This window comes from Pelophylax lessonae, assembly GCF_965119305.1.
Source record: "Pelophylax lessonae genome assembly, chromosome: 7".
In the NCBI taxonomy this organism is placed as follows: Eukaryota; Metazoa; Chordata; class Amphibia; order Anura; family Ranidae; genus Pelophylax; species Pelophylax lessonae.
Window position 1 is genome coordinate 65,396,462 of NC_138774.1, and position 25,052 is coordinate 65,421,513.

General features: G+C 39.8%; 1 protein-coding gene across 1 annotated transcript in view; it reads right to left on the reverse strand.

Annotated features, from left to right (window-relative positions):
- The window catches only part of LOC309560463 (uncharacterized protein), a gene marked incomplete at its 3' end in the record, with an annotated part of 164,790 nt that overhangs the window by 109,382 nt on the left and 30,356 nt on the right, over nt 1–25,052 (reverse strand). The window contains exons 8-12 of the mRNA XM_082264096.1: nt 23,435–23,576; nt 19,753–19,915; nt 11,888–11,945; nt 9,155–9,382; nt 713–875 (exon numbers count right to left, since the gene is read on the reverse strand). Of these exons, the coding sequence (XP_082120222.1) occupies nt 713–875; nt 9,155–9,382; nt 11,888–11,945; nt 19,753–19,915; nt 23,435–23,576 (754 nt within the window). The remainder of the gene's footprint in view (nt 1–712; nt 876–9,154; nt 9,383–11,887; nt 11,946–19,752; nt 19,916–23,434; nt 23,577–25,052) is intronic.

The window sequence follows — 25,052 nt, forward strand, 5'->3', positions numbered from 1 at the left end:
TCAGTATTTACCTATATACTGTATTTAGTGCACAGAGTAATAGGTAGTGAAGGGGTTAACTGGGGCTGATCAAGGGGTAAAAACTTTATTAGGGGATAGGTGGCGGGTACCCTAACCCTATTTGGGCCTAACGCAGGCGCAAACTACGCTCACAAGTGACACTTATACAGTGATCAGTAAAATATCTGTATACCACTGTATATAGTGTTCACTGTGAGGGGTTTTGGGGGTGATCAGGGGGTGATCAGAGGTGATGAAGGGGTTAAATGTACCTATGTGAGGTGTGTCAGTGTAGTGTTGGTGGAACTCACGTTTTTGGTGTGTCTCTGTCTCTCTCCTGGAACCGAAAGGACTCCAGGAAGGACAGTGACATCACTTCCCCTGTCTGTGTTTACATTACACAGACAGGGGACAGATTGCCATTGGTGGGGACCGATCTACAGACACTGACCAAAAATCATTGGTCAGTATCTGATGACTGATCGGTTCCCTACCGAATGACATCGGGATCGGGACCCGCGGCGCGCGGGAGCGCGCTCTGGAGCCGTGATCGCGCATCACGTTAATACTACGTGGCTGAGCGGTATCGTGCCGCTCTGCCGCAGTAGTATTACCGTGCGCGGTATTAAAGTGGTTAAAGGCAAACATACATATACTAAGGAAGTTTTTGGTGCATTTCCATGGCATTGTCCTTAATTACTGATTCACTTACCGTTTCCCTTGCTGTACTGTTGGACTGCTGGAAATTCTCCCCTCCCACTGAATTCTTCCGCATGGTCTATTAGAGCTTCCTTTAAAATCTCATATCCGCACATCACCACAGTGGGGCGAGAACCAAGATAAAACGTGTACATGGGTCCATACTTTTTGCTAAGCTTTTGAAAATTAATATAGAAATGCAGTTAGAAATATAAACTGTTTTTTGGCTACTATTTGTTTTTCTTTTTTGTTTTTTTACAAATGAGCATTACAGAAAGCTGGATCTTTTATAAGAACAGTAGACAGTTTTAAATTGAAATTCCAGGATATAACCAACTAATCTTAAAACTAGACATGTGCGGTTCATTTAGTTCTGAATCAAATTACAATTGTAACGAATTTGAAAGAATTCAAAATAACTAAATTAAATTTTGTCTGAAATTCTGATCAAATCCAAATTTGTATTGGAATCCAATTTGAAAACTAACCCACATTGTAAAACAAGAATAGAATAAATTAGAATAAAATTCAATTCGACTGAATTTGGAAAATTTTAATCGAATTTGAATTGAAATAATTGAAACAAAACTAATTTTGAAAATTAATTAAACTAATTTAACTAAACAAAATTATTTAAAAAAGGAAAAAAAAATAAAAAAATTGTTTTGTTCTGCACATGTCTACTTAAAACTTCACCCTCCACTCTCCTAACACCTTTACTAACTACCCTGTGGAAGAAAGATCTGTATACAGGCTGCTCTAGTCCAGTCACCTGATCTCCCTCTGTCTCAGCCATCACCAACTGCCTGGAGAGCGCTCAACAATGGATGGAATGCCTGGGAGTCACCCAAAGTCCTTACTATGACCCATCCGTTGTTGGTGCTCCCTCCTCTCCCCTGAAGTCACTGCTGGCTGACACAGGGGAGCTGGATCACATGACCCTAAAAGATCGGAATGAAAATACATAAGAATATACTGTACATCCTTCTTACACAGGTTAATAAGAATAGATGTTAGGAAAGGGGGGGGCACATTTAAGATTAGTAGATTAGTAGATTAGTTAGGTATATACCCCCAATACTACTTTAAGTTATAGTAATATAGACACTCCTGCATTGCAGAATTGTTCTTCTCTTGTGCCTTCTCTATGGTAATATAATTTGGAATTGCTGATGCATGAATGTTTTGCAAAGTCATTGCTCACTGGTTAAAGTGTACTTAAACCCAAAAACAAAAATACAATATAGTGACGCTTACCAGTCCTTAGATGTAGTGGCTGCATTAACTTTTTTTAGACTTTTGTTCCTTTATTATCTTCTAGTGATTCTGTGAGTAACACACAGTTTTTGTCTCTGTTGAGGGCTTGGATGAGTGCCAAAATGTCTTCAACATTACAGAACAAATCTACTTACATGTGACAAACTACTATTATCTATAGGATGTCCTGGAAAAATTGGAACCTTCACAGACATACACAGATACAGCTAACAGTTTTGAAAAGTGTGACTAATTTGTATTAATTAAAATAGTTATCTCAATAAGTAACAGTGTAAACAATGTTATCAGCAATAGAAACTGCACAAGCAGTTTTTTTACTAAAACAGTGTGTTTAACTATACACATCTATATACACCTTAAAGAGGGACTATTGAGGTGTAAGGAGGGACACAAAGTGTCTCAAAAAAAAAAAGATGGGAGGGTTGTTACACCTTAGTTGCTCTTTGGCTTTCAATGTTTTTTGATGATGTCTGTTTTACCGATCCTTATCCATCTGAGCTGAGACAGGTCAACATGGCAAAGGGTGCATAAAAGACAGGTACCATTCAACGGTCCCAGTGTTGCTACCTGTTGGTTTGTGGAAAACCAAATGGAATAGGGAGATGTGTTGCAATAGGATTTAACTAGTAGTGTGATTTACTCAGAACAAAAGAAGTTCTTGCCATTCACCAGTCCTAGGGTTGCCACCTGTTGGTTCACAGAAAACCAAATGTGATGGGAAGATGTGCTGCAACGAGGCTAAACCAGTAGGGTGAAATAAGAGATGAAAACGTGCAGTGCTAAATGTGAATTCATTTGCAATCACATAAGTAAATAATTATATAAAATGAAAATATCAGAAATCAAATAATAAAGTGCTATGTGTAGATAAGTGAAATATGTGCAAAAGAGTCCAAAAGTAGAAAAATCCACAAGTAGGGATTGTAAAGGCTGAACAATAACTGTGTTGTAAAACAGATTAATTGGGGATTCCGCCCTATGGTAATTGGAGAAGGGCTGCTGCCTACTACACAAATAAGTGATATCATTGAAAAACACTCCTATGATCCAAAAAAGTATATCCAAATATATATAAATTGCTAAAAGAAATATATTCATATCTACGTGCAACAAACATATATTCAATATAAATATGAATAAAAAAAAAAATATATATATATATATATACAGTATATATATATATATATATATATATATATATATATATATATATATATATGTAGTGGAAAATAACAGTCCAAGATGTGTAAACTAAAGTCCTTAGTATCAACCTTCGGTGAAAATCACACACATAAACGTTGTCATCAAAAAGTGACAAGTGGAAAAAAGTGACTTGTACCTTGTGCCTTAATACTTAGTGGGGGATAAGTGGTGTACACTCGTGCTCCCCCTCTTCGAGTCCACACTCACCACAGAGTCGCACCCCTACAGGGGCAAAGAGCATTTTCCACTGCACATATATATATATATATATATATATATATATATATATATAGCTTTTTTTTATTGATATTTCTATTGCATATATTGCACATATATTTGGATATACTTTTTTGGATCACAGGAGTGTTTTTCAATTATATCACTTATTTGTTTATTCACATGATCTATATATGTTTTAAGCAATTTCCATGATGGTTTAAAAAGGATTGTATTTTTACATTCATAGGATTATTGCATACATTATTGGCAGCACCATTTTTTGCCTCCCCCCTTTTTTTGCTTGAGTTGTAAAACAGTCCAGGCATAGACAATAACATATAGCATGTTATTAGATTTTTTACTTCAGGAGTATATACTAAAATTGAAAATTCTAGAGAAATGCTTAAATGATGCATTGCAATTTAACTAAACCCATTTGATTTTAGTTGAATAACATATTCTGGAGATTTTAGCAGACTAAAATGTAGGAGATTGGAGTTGACTTAAATGTACTGAAGCTTATGGTCGACTAAACTACAACTAATTAAAGAATGTGCTCAGAAAGAGGTTTTTCTTAGATATAGGTACCCACATCCTATGTATTATAGAAAAAATGGACAAAAATGGGGCAGCAGGACTAGCTTGGCCAGGCCATTGGGGTAGGTGTTTCCCATATTCTCTTTTTGAACAAATACAAAGTGAACAGACTCATGGTCTATACAAAATGTTGTTATTAATGTTATTAGTGATAATAATAGGCTGTATATATACTTAGATATATTAGTATTTTATACAGGATTTATATAGTGCCAACAGTTTGTGCAGCGCTTTAAAATATGAGGGAAGACAATACAGTAAGAATACAATTCAATACAGGAGGAATTAGAGGGCCCTACTCGTTAGAGCTTACAATCTAGAAGAGAGGGTCAAGTATATATATATCTTTTATACTTCATCTTTCAGTGCTTTGTTCCCTCTGATTTTCTCCTAAAGAAGCGGGTGACTGCGAAGCATTTCTGGCGTAGCTTTCTAGGCAGAAGTAACCCCCGATATTGTGTGTGTGTGTGTGTGTGGGGGGGGGGGGGTTGTAGCAACTGTCAAGAGGTAGAAAATTTGTATACTGTGCGTTTACATGATCTTTTATACTGTATTGTAAAACTATTTGTGTACAATAAAAATTTTCTGTGTTTAAAAAAAAAATCTTCATTGTAATGTCCTATAAAGGTACTGATAAAATTCTGCTGCCCAGTGTTTGTCCATTTTTTGAAAAATTCAAATGACTAAAATAGGACTAAAACTAAAATGGCATTTTAGTCAAAAGACTGATTCAAACTAAATCAAAATTGGACTTAAAAATGAACACTGGTTATAACTAGTATATCATAGAAGAACCAGGTTGACATGAATTATCATACTCCAGATTTGTTCTTTCATCTAAGAACTAAACAGATGCCTTCCATTCACCAGTCTGAGGGTAGCCATTTGTGGGCCGACGGAAAACGAAATGGGATGGGGAAATATGTTACAATGAGAGTAAATTAGTAGTGCGAAATAGTTATAAGTATCATATCATAAAAGAACCAGGTTGGCATTATTTATCATACTCAAGAGTTATTCTTCCATCTAGGAACTAAAGAAGGTCCTGCCATTCACCAGTCATAGGGTTGCCGCTTGTTGGTCCATGGAAAATCAATGGGATGGGGAGATTTGTTGCAATGAGGGTAAACTAGCAGAGTCATTTACTCCTAAGGAGGATAATAAAAATGGGCTAGTTTGACATTAATTACACCCAAGATTTGTCCTTCCATCTAGGAACTAAAGAAGATGATGAATGAGTTGCTTCATCAATAAGGGGTTACTTAGCAGATACTAAGAGACTCCTTTGTGTAATAATTAGACTCCGCTGTCACTGTAGGGTTGATTTACTCAAATTGGAGAGAGCAAAATCCGGTGAAGCTCTGCATAGAAATCAATCAGATTCCAGTTTTTTTTTTTTTTTCAAAGCCTAATTGAACAAACTGAAGTTAGAAGCTGATTGGCTACCACGCAGAGCTGCACCAGATTTTGCACTCTCCAGTTTTAGTAAATCAACCCCGTTATGGCAACTGTTTGCTTTGCGCTGAATATTAGGAGCTCACAGAGCATGAGTGCCAAGTGCAATTGTATTTTTTTATGGTCATGTAACCACAAAGATTTATAGATAAAAATAAAATGAATTTAAATAGTCTGCACAAATGTTATTTGCTTAAGCATTTCATTACCAGAACATTTTGCTATTTTACTCAGTTTCACAACAGATTCACATTTGGCGATTTTCACTGTAAAACTTTGCCACTGTTATGCTGGCCATACACGTATAGAGTTTTGGACGAGAATGTTCGTAGAACATTCATATGAAAATTCTTTGACTGGACAAATGTCGTTCGCAAATTGTCTTTTGATTTTAACATTTAATTTCAAAAAGAATGTTATTTCTGAGCAATAACCATATACACTGCCCGAAAATTTGATGTTCGAGAAAGGTTTTCCTTCCTGCCCCTTCGAATTTTCCCGTCACTGCAGTCAAAAACGGACATCGATTTGACCCCACTAACAATTAGAAAATCAAACGTATTTTGTTAAAACGAAAATTTCCGAATAAAAATCTATACGTGTATGGCCAGCATAAGTAATTTAGGTGAAGTCCCGTTGCATCAACAACGTAATGTAAAATTGTTCATTTCATGGAACCCCCTATTTAGCCTTTTCTAAATGATTGCAGTGGCAAATACTTTTTCCCAGTATGTTATAAAATGTGTACACAATCTTTAAAGTTGGAATTTATTTATTATTTATTTTTTTAAATATGTTTACATTTAGTTTTCTTTAACACATATATAAGCTTTTTTTTTAACAAGTTTAGCTCTGCTGTTGGCCTGATGAAATGGCTTTTTTTTTTGTCATTACATAAGATAACTAAGTAATACATATACCTTTTTTTTTAGGAAAAATAAGGCTTTTGTTTGGTATTATTGTCTTGCAAAAGTTTGCTTAACTTTTATGCAATCCATAGACAAAAATGTAACAAAATTAAAAAAAATATTTTGGTTTTTCCACTTTATTAATCAGTGTTAGTTAAAACAGAAATTGCTAATGGATACACCAGGCATAAATGTTAATCAAAATGGTGTCATGTTTAACCACTTAAGCCCCGGAGGATTTTCCTGCTAAACGACCAGGGGGTATTTTGCGATTCGGCACTGCGTGACTTTAACAGACAATTGCGCGGTCGTGCGACACTGTATCTGAACGAATTTGGCGTCCTTTTTTTCCCACAAACAGAGCTTTCTTTTGGTGGTATTTGATCACCCGTGCGATTTTTACTTTTTGCGCTATAAACAAAAAAAGAGCGTACATTTTGCAAAAATAACAATATTTTTCAAATTTTTTTATATGAAATTCCCCCAAAAAAAATGTAAAAATCAAAATTTTTTCAAATTTTTGGCCAATTTGTTTTATGCTACCTATGTTTGGTAAAAAAAAATCACAAAAAGCGTATTTTGATTGGTTTGCGCAAAAGTTATTGCGTTTACTAACAAAGGGAAAGATTTCTGTCATTTTTGGTGTTTTTTTTTTTAACGTGTAATGGCGGCGATCTGCGATTTTTTTTGCGGTACTGCGACATTGGGGCGGACAGATCGGACCCTTGACTGACATTTTTGACACTTTTGGGGTTACCAGTGACATTTCTACAGTAATCAGTGCTATATATATGCACTTTTACTGTAAAAATACACTGGTAGTGAAGGGGTTAACTTTATTTGGGAGGGAGGGGCTGTGTGTGTCCCTAGGGGCGTGCTTTCTACTGTGATTGGCTGTGGCTTGAGCTGTAAGGACACTGATCAACGGATCTACATAGTAGATCCATGTGATCAGTGTTTTTACACCGAGGAGAATGACAGGTGGCTTGTTTACACAAGCTGCCTGACATTCTCCCTCTCCCCCGCCGATCGCCGAGTGACCGGCGGACATCGGGTCCGCTGGTCACACGCGCGGGGGGGTCCGTGACCGTGCGGGAGCGGGAGCCCGCCTCCGCGGGCGCGCGCTCGCTCACCAGAGCCTCACAGGCGAGCGACGTAGACCTACGTCACTCTGCCTGTGAGGGGCTGACTGCCGCAGTAAATATACTGTGAGCAGTCGGCAAGCGGTTAAGTGACACTAAGATTTTGATTATGGTTCAAAGCATTGCAAAATAATTTACAAATAAAATGCTTTTTTTAATATAGCACTGAAAAATAGTTAAAGAAAAAATGGAAAAAAAAAATATTAGTAGTTAGAAAAATAGAAATAAAAACAATTTAGCGGGAAAATAATAGTTAAGAGGAGAATGGGAAATGAAGGTAATTAGGGCTGATCAGGGTAAACTAAGGCATTAAGAAGGGAGTAAAAACTCATTTTTTTTACTTGTCAGGTTTAACTGACATTATATGCAGATTAAAGCCTCCTTTCTATTCCATTCTTTTCTATTCTGTTATAGAATCATTACTATTCACTTCCTTTATTTTCTATTCTATTTTATTCTCTTCAGAAATTCAAATTTGATTAGAAAACTATTTGAATTTGAAAACTATTCAAATTTATTTTAATCCAAATTATTCAAATTTGAATTCAAAATCTATTCAAATTTGATTTGAAAACTCTTCGAATTTGAATTTTGTACGAAAATTTCTTTTGTTATTTTGGATTAATTTAAATTCGTTACTATTGCAATTTGGAATAAAACAAACCGCACATGTCTACTCCGCACATATTTTGTCAAAGTTTGCTGTTCACACTGCTCTTATACAAGCTGAAGCCCGTGTGAAACATTCCATAGGCAAAAGCAAACTCACACTCCCCTCGGTTTGTACTGCAGTGTCTGTTGCCTGTTAGCTGTCTCCTCCCCTGGGCTTTCCTGAAAAATTCTGAGCTGTAGAGACCGAGTTGTCACATCCTGCATTCCATTCTCTATGGACCCTATCTGATTCTTAAAGTAGGACTATAGGCAATTTTTTTTTCATTTTGAAAAGAGAAAGGGAGGGTTATAATCCCTGTCAGATTTTTTTTTTTTGCCATCTGTGTCCCATTGTGGAGATTTCCCTTCACTTCCTGTCCCATAACCAAACAGGTAGTGAGAGGAAACCCCTGTAATTTAACGGAATTCCTTGCGGACCCCCAGGTCACCAGAACCAGTGTCTCCATTGAAAGATTTCCCCTCTATTACTTTTCTGGGGATTTTCTTTCACTTTCAATGATAATGGTAAAAAGGACAAATAGAGAGACTGAATCTCGTGAATGGGGGGCACAGACATCAATAAAAACTGACAGGTAATCTTAGCCCCCCCCCCCCCCCCACTCTATCCAGAACTATAAAAAAATTTGCCTTTAGTTATACGGAGTTATTATGGAGCCATTCTCTACCGCATTACAACAACAATTAGATACTTGCCACCCATAATACTGATATTAATGTTCCCCTAATGGAATAAACTCCATCCCTGCACTCCATAATACAGTTCATGAAGCTTTATCGTCTCAGGCCGAAGGAATGTACTGATTTACCCCAAATAATCAGAGTTTTTTATTTACATGTTAGGGAGCCATGCCTTTTGTTTGCAGGTTTAAAGAAGCCGGTCTACTACAATTAACATACATCTCAAATTCTAGAATTAAAAATAAAAAGATTCACGCTGCATGACACTATGTACAATGACGCACTGATATAAGACCAGCTCACCTCAACCAGAGACTTGATGAGATCATTCATCTTGACTTGGTGCATGTTTCCTATGAAGGGCAGAGGCATGGGACCAGGGGGTAGCCTTCCTTTGACCTTCCATCTTGAATGAAATAGGAGGCTGGTTATGATGAAGATGAGAATGAGACAGAGAACCCCACTGAGATCCATGATGATGGCCCAGAGCTGAGAAATACAGCAAGCCTGGATGAACAGATGAAAAGAACTCTAAATACTCCAATTCCAGGAAAATTTAATGACTGTTATGCAACCTAGCCCTTTCAACACTGATGTTCAGCAAACATTGTTCAAAATGACAGGTGGCACTATGTCATCACACTTGGTGCAATGCCACTGCTGTACAGAGTGTAGACTAGTATAGGGCTCCGTCCAAAGGATGACTATCAGCATAAAAGTATCTCTATAGCTTCTTACATTCTGTGCCCCCGGTCACACAAATGCGACATCAGGTACGACATGCGATTTAAAAATCGTAGCAGCTAATGTGTTTCTATGGCAGTGTCTTAGGTACGATTTCCAGTAGTGCAATTTGAGGAGTAGTTCATGCATTACTTTTCCAAGACTTTTTAGCACAATTTCACTGCCATAGACTATAATGTAAATCGTGCTGCAAATCATACCTGTGTCTACTTGAGCCTGAAAGAAGTTACATTTTAACCTTTTGCTAGTTAAACTTTTGGTCATAACATGGCTTCAAAATCAGATCCCTGCACAGCCTGACCATCACTGTTCCTCTCTGTGACATAGATAGCCCATCAAATCATTACAAATCTCACAGAAGTAGTGCTGAGGTAGCACTGAAGTAGTGCTGAAGTAGTATTGAAGTCAGGCTTGAAATCGCACCACTTTAAATAGTAGCCGGTGTGAATGGAGGCTAAAGGTCTAAAACATACCAGACCCTTATCCTTGATGAAGACCTTGTATGGATTTTAAGGGGGACCCCCAGATAAAATTATTAAGTCCTGGGGTCCCCCACGAAATGCAGACCAGAATCTCCAGGTCTGGTATTGATTTTAAAGGAGTACTCCATCCAAAAAATAAGAAAAAGCTTGCTCCCCAACTCCATTAAAACAAAAATAGATGTGCTAACTCATAATGAATATGTACTATATGAAATAAGTAATAAAAGTGCTAAAGTGCGTAACAACATAATATGTGCTTAATTAGATAAATAGCCGCTACTTCAGTCTTCCTTCACTTAGGAATTAAGTGCCATGTGCAAACAAAAATTCATCTGAATAATTTAGACCAATGTGGATCTTTTACCTGCTCTTTACGTCCATTGCGGTGGACATCCACCTCACCTGTGAGCATGCAGGATTCTTACCAGAGGCTGCGGCCACAACAAAGTCCCAGCACCATCCTGCTCAGAAAGGCTCCAAATAGGTATAGTATATATCACGGATTTCAAAGATATGCCATCCGAAATCATCAACCAATAACCGCAGTCATATTTTACCATAAAAGATAAAAACTAGCATAATGCATGAATTCCTTTTAAAAGATTTTTATTATAAGCTCATATAGCACACTTACAATATTATATCAATAACAGGCTCATCACAAACCATCCACAAGCTGCATGCCGTTCCAGACGCAGTCGTGCGTGATGACGTCACTGCCTCCACTCCTCCCAACGTGTTTCGGCCAATAGCATGCTCATGAGAATGTCATACCAGACCCCTTGCAGCTTGCATGCGCCCCCTTCTCTTCCTCGAACTATAAAAGGCCACACAATGAACCATAGCAGGGTCTGGTGGAGATGACAAGAATCCATGTGTACTTTGTTTCCAAGCAGAATAAAGTGGCCGGGAAATATTATTTAGCAGATGACAATTAAAATGATATATTTTCTCTTTGTTAAGGCATTCCGCCAAGCAAAGGATTGTGTATTCTTATTGTGGCCCTTTTAGCCTTATTAAAAGAGCTGCTCCTCACTAAATTATAATTTTTCCAATTTTTTACTGCATTGGTACATGTTCCAGGGCAGTGCTCAGCTCCCTCTTCCCTTTGTTTGATTTTGGAGGGTACCCATGCAGTTATAAAAAAAAACCAAAAAAAACAAAACATGGAATTTAAAAGGATAATTTAATTTAAAATAAATGTGCATCTTTTGCAGATAAAAACAAAAAGCGTATTTATTATTTTTTTACACTGCAGTCTGTAAAGCATTGCACTCACAATCAGCAGATTGACGAGGTGCAAGTTTTATTTGCCACAGCCTGGATCGAGTTCTGGTACTGCAGAGAGGAGATGACTGTGAGCTGACTCATATATTACCTGAGATGACCCTTACCTGAGATGACACTTCATGAAGTAGTGGTATTTGTAGATTTTTTTCCCATACACTGAAGGATCTGGCAGCAGTCTGGATTAGTAGGTGGAGGATTCACGATTTACAAGCCATTGCTCAGACTATGATTAAAAGGACTTGAGTGCATTTTCTTGGTGTACTAGCACTGATGCAAAAAAGGAGTGTGTCTATGTAAATGTTTGACCATTCTTCCAGAAGCACATTTGTGAGGTCAGGCACTGATGTTGGACGAGAAGGCCCTGCTCGCAGTCTCCACTCTAATTCATCCCAATGGTGATCTATCAGGTTGAGGTCAGGACTCAGTTTGAATTTTATTGGTCATTTTTAAAGATGATTTTCAAGGAGGATTTTTTATTTATTTTTTACAGATGCCTGGAAAAAGACTGAGGTTGATTTACCAAAGACCCTAAAACAGACGACAACATACGGGAATGTTGCCTAGCCTGTAGCTGCTGCCTAAAAAAAAAAAAAAAAAAACTAAAAAAAAACTCCACAATAAAGTTTATTAGAGCGCTAAAGGGACAGGCTTAAAGGGTAAAAGCATCCACTGGAAATCCTGATCATAACTATATAAAAACTTGAAAGAACTCCTCATATAATAATGTTGAAAAAATTCATGTTTATTGGAGGAAAAAATATATATATGTATGCGTCACAAAGTTAAAGTTCATATTGCAATGGAAATGCAAATCAATTAAAATTCAGGTCAAAGGATAAGGTAATACCTTGAAGTTCGACCTCCTACGTCTTCTGTGATTACATCTGCATTCTTTGCTTCATATATGTGGTGAGCATCATTTTTTATTAATTAGAATATGTTTAATTGAATATGTATATGGAATGTGTTTATACTATGTATAATTGTTTTCTTCTTTACGAAGTCTGCCAAGGATTGAAAGGGTCTCTGAAGAAGCACTTTTGAACAATAGTTCAGCAAAATGCGTCAGACCTATTTCATGTTATCCTGGTTGTGATTATCAACAGGCCATCTACATTTGTTGGCCGGAAACCTTTCTCCTGGCAGATATGTTTAGTGGCCAATATATTTATATGTAACTTATGTTTTATTATGGTTTTAATGAATGATGTATTATAAAATTAATTTTTAAATTATATTTTTTCCTGTCAATCAATGCTCATCGTAGCACAATCTACACCCTCAAAAACCCCCCCCTTTTTTGGGGTGATTTCTATTTAGTCCGGTTGGACTTTGGGATCAGTCCCCACCTGTGTTTTATTAGTGTTATCGGTCAGACTTTTATGCTGGATACACACTATACAATTTTCTTTAGATTTTTTTCCTTTAGATTTAGCAAAACCATATAACATGAGGGCAGACCTAAACACTTTCAATTTATATGCAATCAGGACGTGCACTACATAGTCAGGGGATGACTGGCAACTTTCGGCCCAGGGGGCAAGTACAAACCAGAGGCCCATGGTGCAGCGACTCGGCCCCCCTCCCACTCTCCCTCTTCCTGGCCTCCTCCTGACCCCATTCCAGGCTGAAGCCCTGCTCCAGGTACTCTCTATTTACTGGTCAAACTCGGGGCTGGACAGGGGAGGAGAGTGTCCAGTGGGGCATGGAACGGGCCTCTGCTCAGACACAATTTACATCATTCATCCTAGGGGAGGCTCTGTTCTTGTCTTTATCCCCCACTCAGCCGGTCAACAGTGGGGAGTTTTTACTTCTCTTCACCAGGAATTCGTTAGGCATGTCTGTGGCAGAAGCGGTGAAGCCTTTTTATGGGGCATCAGAGCGGCCCAGGGGCAATTGCCCCCCGGTCCCCGGGCTCAGTCCTCTCCTGTACATAGTTAAAGGTAAATCTAAAGGAAATCTACCAACAAAAGTTGTATAGTGTGTATCCAGCTTTAATGTACAGGATCCGGCATGAGATGAGTGTAACTTGAGTCTGGTATGGATTTGTTTTTTTTTCAATACATTTTACAGAGCTAACATTGCCTCTGAGCGCAAGTCGCATATCACAAGTTGGATCAGTTAAAATGCTGATCCAACTTGGATACGATTTCAATGACATTCAATGGGCTGAAATCAGACCAAAGTCGGACCAAAGTAGTGCAGGAACCTTTTTCCATAGTTGGACTGACACAAGTAGGACCAGTTAAGACGGTTCTCATAGGGGACCATTGATTTATACACGTGATGCAACATGTGCTCCTTCAAATGTAACTTTAGATGGGGTTTATTTGATTGAATATATTTCTGCTAATATGAAGGGGCTATCACTGTATATCAGGGGTGGGGAACCTTTTTTCTGCCAAGGGCCGATTGGGGATTTTATAAAATCATTTGGGGGCCGTACAAAATTATCAACTTAAAAATGTGCGTGTTATATTTGGTCAAAAATTTAATTAATTCATCCCTAATGTGATGGCTGCAACTGCTTCTCTTTGGTGAGGTGTGTGATGTTAGCTGGTATTGATGATGTTGCTACTCGCAACTGGTTTTCCAGGTTTGCGTCGGTCAGTCTGGAGCGCTGTCAACTTTGTGGTCGTAAGTTTTGAAAAGAACTGCTGGCGGGTAATGCTGGTGGGTATAGCTGGCTGGTACTGCTGGTGGGTACTGCTGGCTGGTACTGCTTGCTCAGGCTGGTACTGCTGGCTTGTACTGTGCTGTGGGTACTGCTGGCTGGTACTGCTGGTTTAGGCTGGTACTGCTGTGGGTATTGCTGATTCAGGCTGGTACTGTGCAGTAGGTACTGCCTTGGGTACTGCTGGCTCAGACTGGAACTGCTGGCTGGTACTGTGCTGTAGGTACTGCTGGCTAGTACTGCTTGCTGGTACTGCTGGCTGGTATTGCTGTGGGTACTGCTGGCTGGTACTGCGCTGTAGGTACTGCTGGCTGGTACTGTTATGGGTACTGCTGACTCTGGCTGGTACTGCTGTGGGTACTACTGGCTCTGGCTGGTACTGCTGGTTCTGCTGTGGGTACTGCTGGCTCTGGCTGGTACTGCTGTGGGTACTGCTGGCTCTGGCTGGTACTGCTGTGGGTACTGCTGGCTCTGGCTGGTACTGCTTGCTCTGGCTGGTACTGCTGTGTGTGCTGCTGGTGGGAAATGCTGGCTAGCAGCGCGCCACGCTGAAGGAAGAGGCGATGTTTCCTGTATTGGTCACAGGCGGAGTGCATTTGATATCACTCCACCTGTGACTCACTCAGACTGTCAAAACAGAGCCGGAACTATACAGGAAGCATTGGCTCCATTCTGACAGATCAGCTGAGAGACACAGACTCAGCTGCACGGGGGGCCGGACCGAATGACTTCGAGGGCCGCATACGGCCCCCAGGACGTAGGTTCCCCACCCCTGCTGTATATGAATGGCTGTTTTTTATTGTGCACTGTCTGAGCTGGCCACTTTGAAAATCCTCTGACTATGTAGATTAAACCAACACTGTCAGCCGAGAAAATGGAAAAAGTAGCAATTGGGCAGATTAGAATATATTTCAAATAAAATGCTGGAGACCAAGAAAAAGCTTTTCACAATACTTTATTTGGTAAAATAAAAGCGATCTGGGACATCCAAACAAACCCAGTGGAACCCTAACGTATTTCAGCTGAGGACTTTGGCCCCATACACACGATCAGAAAATCTTACTAAAAATACCGCTTTCAAAGTGATTGTACGATAATCTTATCGTTAGCCCACAGCTTTCGTCCAAAATTTTTCAAAGGGACAAACCGAACATGTTTACCTTACAATACCAGATTGTACAATTTTTGTTTAAGCTCTTGCCAACTGCCCCACGTACATTTACTGCAGGGCGGTGGCTCCTGTGCACAGAATCACCTAAAGGTACGTGATTCTGCACTTCCAGGTTTGGCGACCCGTTCCCGCTGTGATTGGATGCAGTGGAACCCACCAATCATTCGAGGCACAGGCAGAATGTCAATCTGCCTATGTGAACAAGACAGATCGCCATTCTGTGATAAGGGAAGGCAATGATCTTGTGTTTCTGCTAAGCAGAAACACGGATCTCTGCCTTCCCACAGTGCATGCACCACCCCACACAGTTAGCAAGCACTCCCTAGAAATACATTTAACCCTTTGATCGCCCCTGATGTTAACCCCTTCCCAGCCAGTGTCATTAGTACAGTGACAGTGCATATTTTTGGTCCCAAAAAAAGTGTCAAAAGTGTCAAGTTTCTTAACTTGTATTTAAGTGTCCGATTTATCCACCACAATATCGCAGTCACACTATAAGTCAATGATCGCCACCATTAAGAGTTAAAAAAATTCCTCCACCGGACACTCCAATTTTTCATCTGTTCACATTGTTGCCATAGTTCAGCCTTGATGGGCACCACAGCAGCATTTGTCGCTGCAGGACGACAGAAGAAATTCCACGTTGCTTTGAGCCTGGTTACTGCAGGAACAAGCATGTGCTTCTTATGTGCAGATCAAAGGCTTTGATTGGAGTGTCTATTGGAGGAATTCTTGCTGCTCTTACTGCTAGTGGTTACACTACCCTACATAAGTGGATGATGATGAAGGATTGAGTCATTGATAGTTGAATTACATACTGCTATACAGTCCATCCATTCCTTACAAGCCTGAACGTGTATACTTTATTGGGTCCACTACATCTGGTAAGCCTTCATTACAGTTGCCCTGTTGGTGATGGTTATACACCTGAATTCACAATAGAAGACTTGTCAGCACTTTTGCACATCCATGGTGGAATTTATGGATTTTTGCTACGATGAGCATTTTTCATTAACAGCATCAGCTATTTTATCACTTATGCAATAATTCTGTAACTTGCACTTAATTGATCAATTGCACATTTACTATTGAAGTACACATATAAGTTTATGCGTTGTACACGATAGCACTTTAATTAAGTGATTTTGCACATCATTTTTGCCTAGCATATATTCATATGCATAAGCACTATTGCACTTTATAGCACAATTTATTTAATCTATCAGCGCTGCATTTTGTTTATTTATTGATTTCGCAAATTGTCATTTGTTATTGCTGGCTGCTGTATATTTAGGGTTGGCGCAGTATACAGTATAATCTTAACTCCCTTAGCGGTATCCCCGAGCGTGACTCGGGGTGTTTTTTTTATGCTAGGATCAGTATCCCTGAGTCACGCTCGGGGTAGATATGCAGAGCCTGCAGCGGGGTTCCTTACCTTCTCCTGGCGATCCAGCGATGATCTCTCATTGCTGTGATCACCGCCGAGATCCCCGCCACTCGTCCGTCAGTCTGATGACTTCCTGGTTCCGTTCCCTGCAGCAGCAATACTTCATGGGAGCGGAATTGGGAAGGAAATTCAAAAGTTGCACCAACACAAACACATAAAAATGAGGTGATACAGTGTAATCTGAGAGGATTACACTGTATCACCTTAGTATCAGACACAGTGTCCTTTCAGTGCCCCTTGCCATTGTCATTTGTGACAAATAAAACCATTTGAAAATGGCATCAAAAAAGCGCTATCCTACATATGCGCTTTTGGATCAGCTGAGCGACTGCAACAGCGACAGTGGCAGCAACACGGAGCTGCTTGCAGAACAGAGCGACAGTGAGTCGTGGGGAGATTTGTCATCTGACTCTGACACCGACACTGATCCAGAAAGTGACAACGCCGATGATGCTGCACCTGACCACCTAAGTGATGTGCGCACTTGGTGCCCTCTAAACAGCGATGCGGACCAGGTAGCCCCCCTGAGATTCCGATTCACTGGATCTCCTGGGATGAAGGTTGATGTGGAGAGTGACAACCCTCTGGCGTACCTGAAATTATTTCTTACTGAGGAGGTAATTCTAAAAATCGTCACAGAAACCAACCGCTGCCATGAGCAGCAATCTGCTACGCTGCGTGCCAGATTTTCCAGATCCAGAAAATGGAAACCGGTCAGTAAAGAGGACATCTGGCAGTTTCTGGGAAATGGTATTGGACCACCAATAAGATGCTGGCCACTCCATTTTTTGGCACAGTGATGTCCGAATATCGTTTTTCACTGATCATGAAAAATTTACACTTCGCCAACAACGAAGAGTTTGATGAGGCCACACAAAATGATTGTCACCAACTTCCAGCGGACCTATGTGCCAGAAAGGGATGTCAGTGTGGACGAACGTCTGATGGCCTACAGGGGACGCCTGAGCTGGATACAATATATTGCATCCAAAAGAGAGCGGTTTGGCATCAAATTTTATATGCTCTGTGAATCATCCACCAGATATATCTGGAATGCTATCATTTACACTGGGAAAGGTACCAAGTTCAATCCCAGGTACAGCGGTTATGGGATGGCCACATCCTCTGTCCTTTCACTGCTGGACCCATTGCTGAACCAGGGATATTGCGTGACAACGGACAATTTTTACACCTCTCCGGAACTTTATGAGGTTTTGCTCCTAAACAAAACTTTTGGGTATGGTACTGTTAGGCCAAACCGGTGTGACATGCCATCAATGTTTAGCAGGAAAAAACTAAAAAAAGGAGAGATGGTTGCCTTTCAAAAGGGTAAAATGATGGCAATGCGGTGGCGAGACAAAAAGGACGTGTGTCTCATGAGCACCGTGCACAGCACCTCCACTGCCATGGTCCGCACAAAACACGGAACAGATGTGCTGAAGCCGCAAGTCGTGATCGACTATAATCACACAATGGGAGGTGTCGACCGAGCCGATCAGGCAATGACATTTTACCCGGCGATGCGGAAGCAACAGAAACAATGCCTTTGGAACGCTTATATCCTTTATAAAGCAAACACTACCATACCTCTTGTTCATTCTGACTTTATCTGGGAGGTGGCTGAGCAGATTTTTGTCAACCACCCGACGCCATCAGTATCTGCTAACAGACCCGGACAAAGCGCTGTTGACGTTGGCAATCCAGAACGCCTGACAGGCTTTCATTTTGTAGACTTCTTACCACCAACCGCAAGAAAGTTAGCGACTACCAGGATGTGCGTCGTTTGCTGTTCCAAGAAGGATGGCAATGGAAAAAAAGTCCGAAAGAAAACAAGGTACTATTGTCCTGATTGCAACGTCGACTTTGTCTAGTTCCATGCTTCAAACTGTTTCACACTCAGGATGTGTATTGAATTTCTTTGTTTGACAAATTTCATTATTTTTCATTGCATTATTGAAAAAAATTATATTATTGATTAGATTATAATTCATGTGTTTGTGCTTCAAATTTATCACATCTGGGATGTCTGCTAGAGTCTTATTTTGGTCAGGTTAAGTAATTATTTACTAAGAATTGTTGGCCTTCAATACATAACGCCAAATTTCCATGCAAAAAATTGTACCGCTTTTGGTACATAATTCCTGACAGAATCATACCGCCAGGGAGGTTAAGTACTCAGGTGAAGATAGAGTAAAATCCTTCATGGTATCACATTGTGGAGCTAGAATTGGAAATAGCACTGATTTGTAAAATTTATACAAAAAATTTCCTCAAGTTTTATATTAGGACCTTAAAAACATAATCAAACACTGAGCTTCTACATAAAATATAATCGTTTATTAAAAGAAAAAAAAAAAAGCAATGAGCTAAACTCTTCCTTTTTGTAGACATAAACCTCCCCATATGTCTATGCATTTTATTACACTACTTGTATTATCCTAAAAAATTGGAATTACAAAAAAAACAACTAAAGCTGACCTTCAATCAATAAGCTAATTGCACATGTTAAGTAAATATAGAATCTGATTTTTTTGCTAAAGCATTTTTTTATTTTAGCCAGCTAGTGCAAATGTTTACAAAGCCCTGCCAGACTGATTCCTGAATTCACATATATCTACTGCTAATAGGAAATACAGCTTGGACACATCACTGCCCACAACCTTGGACAATGAAAAAGCAGCAACATACTGATGGGGCTCTTCCTTCTTCTATGGGCATGTTACTTGTTAGCACATGTGCATGCAGAACAGTCTCAATGGCTCAGAAAATAACCTCCTCTTCCATTCGGAGTTCCATTGTACAAGAGTTACAAACAAATATCAACAGATTCTACAGATAATAAATATTGCAGTCTATGGTGTTTATCTTCATAGAGTTCAGCTCTAACTTTTCATTATCAAAAATAATTTTTCTATTCACAGTTTACAACATTTCTACAATACAGAATGAGCTACACTAGCTGTTGCTGTAAGATACTGTATATATGTCACTTTATGTTGTTTTCACTGTATTAGGGAGCATTGTTTAAACCCCCCAAAAAGCAAGTACAATAAAAAGTTCCATAGTCCTATGGATTAGCGTGGGATGAAACACAGTTCGTAGAGACATGGAATGTTTCCGAATCCACTCATTTGTGGGGTAAGGTCTAGGTCTTGTGGGTCTATTGGGGATCTCAAGGTGAAGTTTTGTAAAATTGTAGTTAAAAACAAGAAGAGCTCCATTCTTGCAAGACCTTCACCCACACAGATCCGCTTCCCTGTGAAGTGAAAGAGAATTATAAATGGCTAAATGATAACTACTGATGACATTCAGTACAAGTGTGATAAAACATGGAACAACATGCAAAATGCAGTAATCTGTACCAAGCAATCAGAAAATATCCTTTACATACCTAGTGCACTTCATGGATAGAAGCACATTAGTTGGATTAGGTCCCTTTTAAATTGACAGTCTGATCAGGGCCGCCCAACAGATTTTCAAGAGAACCTGATTGGAAACTCTATTTAGGTCTTTAGGCAATCACATGTGTATTAATTTACAACTGATTACCTTAGAGTATTGGTCCAAAAAAAAAAAAACAGAAAAGGTCTGTGTCTGCATTTTTTTACGAACCTAAATATGATGGATTGGAAGTAATCTGATGTAAATGTGTAGGTGTAGTTAGCCACTTTATTGCTAGGTGGCTCTGTACCAAAGTAGTGTCTTGTTACGGTAAGTAAAGTCAACAGGTACTAGGCCCCTTTTAGGTAGACCGCTCCTATAGTAATGTCAGAGTGAGGCAGCAGCCCTACAGTATACAAGTCAAGGAGGGAGGGGCACAGTCAGTCTTGGGGCATGGTGACCGAACACCCCACACCTATGAAGATGTAGCCACTACACATAGGCCCTAAACAGGGAAGGAGGTCGGTGTAATAGACCTATACTCAATAGGAGCTGGCTGTAATTTTTCTGTCTCTTATAGAGGTGGGGGTTAGGGTAGATTACAAAAGACCTTTTAGGCCAGGTCGGACATTCCTGTGTGAGGCTGCTTCCCTGGAGGATTCCCGTATGAGATGTACCTAGCAAGGAGGTGACTTCAGAGAGCACAGTCCAGTGAGTACTAATGACCCTGGGTGAAAAAAAGAGACTGTAAGAGAGATGGCTGCTGAAGTGCTGCATATCCTTTTATTTGTGACTAGAGATGGGCTCTGGCGTGTTCGGGATCCTAATCCCAAGCCACCTTTTCGATCCCACCAGGAAGCCAACACTGCACACTGCCAATCACAGGCAGTGAGACATTTCCCGATCTGTGTGGGTGCGGACAGGGAAATGTCTCACAGCCTGTGAATAGCAGTGTGCAGTGTCGGCTTCCTGGCGGGATCGGGCAGGTGGGTTGGGACTAGGATCCCGAACATGCCAGAGTCCATCTCTACTCATGACTACTCCAGACTGTCCATTAAATGTGATTGACTGTGCAATGTCAAATGACTCCGGCTGATTCCTAAATACCACCAGTAAAGTGCACCAAACTACTTCTTGTGTCCTATGGATTAGCATGGGATGAAACACATTCTTTCCTTGGGAATACAAAGGTCTATGGCCAGGAATGTCATGTGGAGGCCTCTGGCAAGGAGCAGGGCACAATATGGTGGAGGGTTTGGCCTCAGCAGAAGAGGCAGTGTTCTAACAAGACTGGAGAGGGGGTAGGGACTTGTGTTCTTGGTGCTAGAACCAGCCACCCACCAAGTCCCTGTTACAAATAGATGGAAAAATAAAAGTTTGTTTTACAGTCTGAGTGCCCATAGATCTAAAATGCCCCCAGAAAGGTCTTATTTTTAAATTTCACTTCAGTGAAAGGACCCCTCTGTACTACCCAGGAACAATCAATAGTGGTGCTGGCCTTACCATTGTTGCTGAATTGAAACTTTAGCCTACATTATAATAAATACGGGTAAATTTCATGGATTAATGGAACAAAAGGAAACCTTTAAGCAGGGAGATTTAACTAAAGTCCTTGGATCCATTTGAATGTGTAATCTCAGTGGTATTCATAAAAACGGTCACATGATACAGAAATTGAGCCATCTCCCAGGCATTAAAGCCCATCTAAAGGGCTGCCAGGAGGCAGCGTTAAGAGATTAATGAACATATTTTATTTTTGCACTTGCTCTTTTTAGCTAAATTCTACATTTTGAAACAGAAGCTTAGAATTTTTCAAGGTTCAAAGGCAACAGATCACAAAGATTGTATCCTTTTGAAAAGCTATCTAAAGTAAATTGCTATTATCTTAATCAAAGGCTGTACAGTAATTTTGTACCTATTCAACTGTAAGTGATGTCAGTGAACTAGTACATGGTCTATGAGACAAAAATATTCTCTTCTGGCAGGGGCTTCTGAGATAGATTTTTAGCTTGTTGAAATTTTGTCTTTAAACTCTATATTCCAGTAGCAGATGAGGATATCTGCTTACATTTTTTGGGTCCTTTGACAATAACTGATGACACACGTTAGGTAGGTATTTATGTTATCATATCAAGTCTGGTGTACATTTTCTGTCTGGGCTGTTTAGTTGGTTTTCTTCAGCTATGTGTCAACTTTTTTTCTTTTTTTTTGGGCGGTTTAGTGTATCTGTAAGAGTTAGCCTGCACTAACTCTCACACTTCATGCCCTGCCCAATCCTACATTTCAGCTTGGCCTTTCAGTCTGATTTTTCCTGCTCTGAACTTTCTTTGCTTTTGGTTTCTGATTTGACCTGCGTTGGCTTTTGCGTCTAATCCTTCCTTTCTGTATGTGTATACTGTTGCTCCTGGTTATAACTCTATGGGGTTAATTTACTGAAGGCAAAAAGACAGTGCACTTAGCAAAGCAGTTGCCCCCTACAAGTGCAGTTGCTACAGAGCTTAGTAAATGAGGTAGAGCTTCACTTTGCAAAGAGTACCCAATCACGTGCCAGAAAAAAAATACATTTTTGCTTGCACGTTTGGATGATGGAACTCAGCAGAGTTTCTGCTCATTTACTAAGCTGTGGAGCAACCGCATCCTTTTTCCCCTTAGTAGATCAACCCCTGTGTGTCATTTCTGTCTGCCTGTCTGTATTAGTCCAGTTGGGCAATCTGGTGGGTTGTGTACAGGTAGTTATTCTGCTGTAAAAGTTTATCCGTACCATCAATGGCTATGATGATGAAGACCAAGTGCTTTAAGATCCAGCACCATAATGAAAGCCATTTACCATCAGCTGTCAAAACAGTATACAAGTATTTTCTATCTCCTCAAATGCAGTACCTGCTCCCCAGTATGCCCGCACTGTGCTTAGATTTCATGCTCTGCCCTGGATTTGTTCTTGTCATCTTGTTCCCTCATCCCAGGAGTTAAAAACCCTAAATACAGTCAGCAATCAATTGCTAGCCATGATATGCACTATTTAATATGTAATATGAAAGGTTTGACTGTTGGGTGCTCAAACCATAGGTCCACTCCTACATTTGTGACACACAACAAACTGACACCACTGCAAAGGTGTCATCAATGCCAAACAAATCTAGAAGCCAAAGTGCCTGACAGATTACTGCGTGGATAGCTTTCTTTTTTGTATGATGTCAGTGGAAGCCCCTGTTGCCTGATTGTTTAAAATTGCCTGCCATTTCCATCAATACACTAATTCCTGAATTCTCAGAACATTTATGCATCCTGGGTTCCATCACATTTTCTGCAAGTGCAATGATACAGTTAATAGTAAGTGTGTAGTACTGCAGATGGCACGCAGATAGGTATGTTGATCCAACAAGGTGATGCATACCTGAAGAGAAGGGCATGTATCCATCGTTTCGACGGAACTTTCCATTTTCATCCAAGAAATGTCCGGGATTAAACTCACTGGGGTATTTAAACTGCTTGGGGTCTCGGAGAACAGAGCTGAGCATGGGGTACACAGTGGTGTCCTAGGAAAGAAGAATCATTATGATATACATTAAGTAAGGTCAGTTGTTGCCTCAATGTTTGTTCTGAAGATTGAGAACTACTGTATATAATCACACCCATATTCATACTACAGGATTGCTATCGATCAATGTGTGCAGACACCTGCATACTTTATACTGATTACCAGCAAGACAAATACTGGTTTGGGGTTTAGGCTAGGCCAGTATTTAAATATTATTGGGATCATAATGTTTTATGACAAGAAACTTTGTGTCCATAATATAAGTGGAAAACTTAAAGTGGAACTTCACCCTAAAGGGAAGATCTGCTGAAAGGCTTCATGTACACTAGCCTACATTTACCGCAGTCATGGGAAAATGCAAAATTCAGCAAAATCATAGCTACAGTTTTGCCATGTTTTGCGTTTGCCCGCGGCTGGCAGTCAAAACATTCCTACCCTAAACGCGATTCTTCTGCATTCAGGAGAGGGAGGTTGAAGCTCACCTAAACACAGCAGCTCCTAAACTCTGCTAAAAGTCTGTGTGTACATTGACACATAGGCTTTTATGAAGTTGAGTTTAGGCGCTTTGGCAAAAAAAAATGCCAAAAGCTCCTTAAGTTTAGGAGCTGCCAGTGTAGGCTAGTGTTCATGAAGCCTAACACCTCCTTACCCTCTCCTATGCCACTTTTGAAGGTTGTCTTTTTTTTTTTTTTTTTGGGGGGGGGGGATCAGGGATCGGAAGTTCTCCCCCCCTCTCTCTCCCCGCCCGCAACCTTCTTGGACAAGTCACAGGTCCCAGGAGGCTGCAGGACCATTTAAAAAGCGCTGTGTGCCTCGTGTATGCTCATTTAGAAGCCAGCGGTGAACCCGGAAGGAGTCACAGCGGGCTTCCTATAGTAAACATGATGGTACCAGGATACCAAAGACTGGCGTAGAACCAACCTAGGGGAACAAAGTGCGGGATCCCTTGACAGGTAAGTGTTTTTGGAAAGTCAGCAGCTACAGTATTTGTGACTACTGACTTTTAATTTATATTTTTTAAGATTTTTTTTTTTTTTAATACTGAAGATCCTCTTTAATAAAATAGTTTTTTTTTTTTATACAAACAGATCATAATAGTATTGTATAAGACTGATTATGGCACAATATAAAGCAGCATGGTTTAAATGTTTGTATTAACAATTCCTCTAGGCATTTAGAAATGTAGATATAGTTCATGACAGTATTGTCACAAGTCTGCATTTATTTGCATTTCACAATAGGTAGACAAACTTGATCTTGGCCCTAAGCCCTATTTTAGATCAAGTCAAATGTGAGCTCAGTTAGTACATATGAGTTTGTTTATTTATTAAGGATAAAGAGCAAAATGCAGTAACCAATAGAGACCATTCACAATTAACTTTTTATTGATCTATCTTCGGTAAAGTGAAATCTGACTAGTTGTTTTGAATTACTGCACTTTGCATAATTTCCTTGCTTTTTCAACTGCCAAATT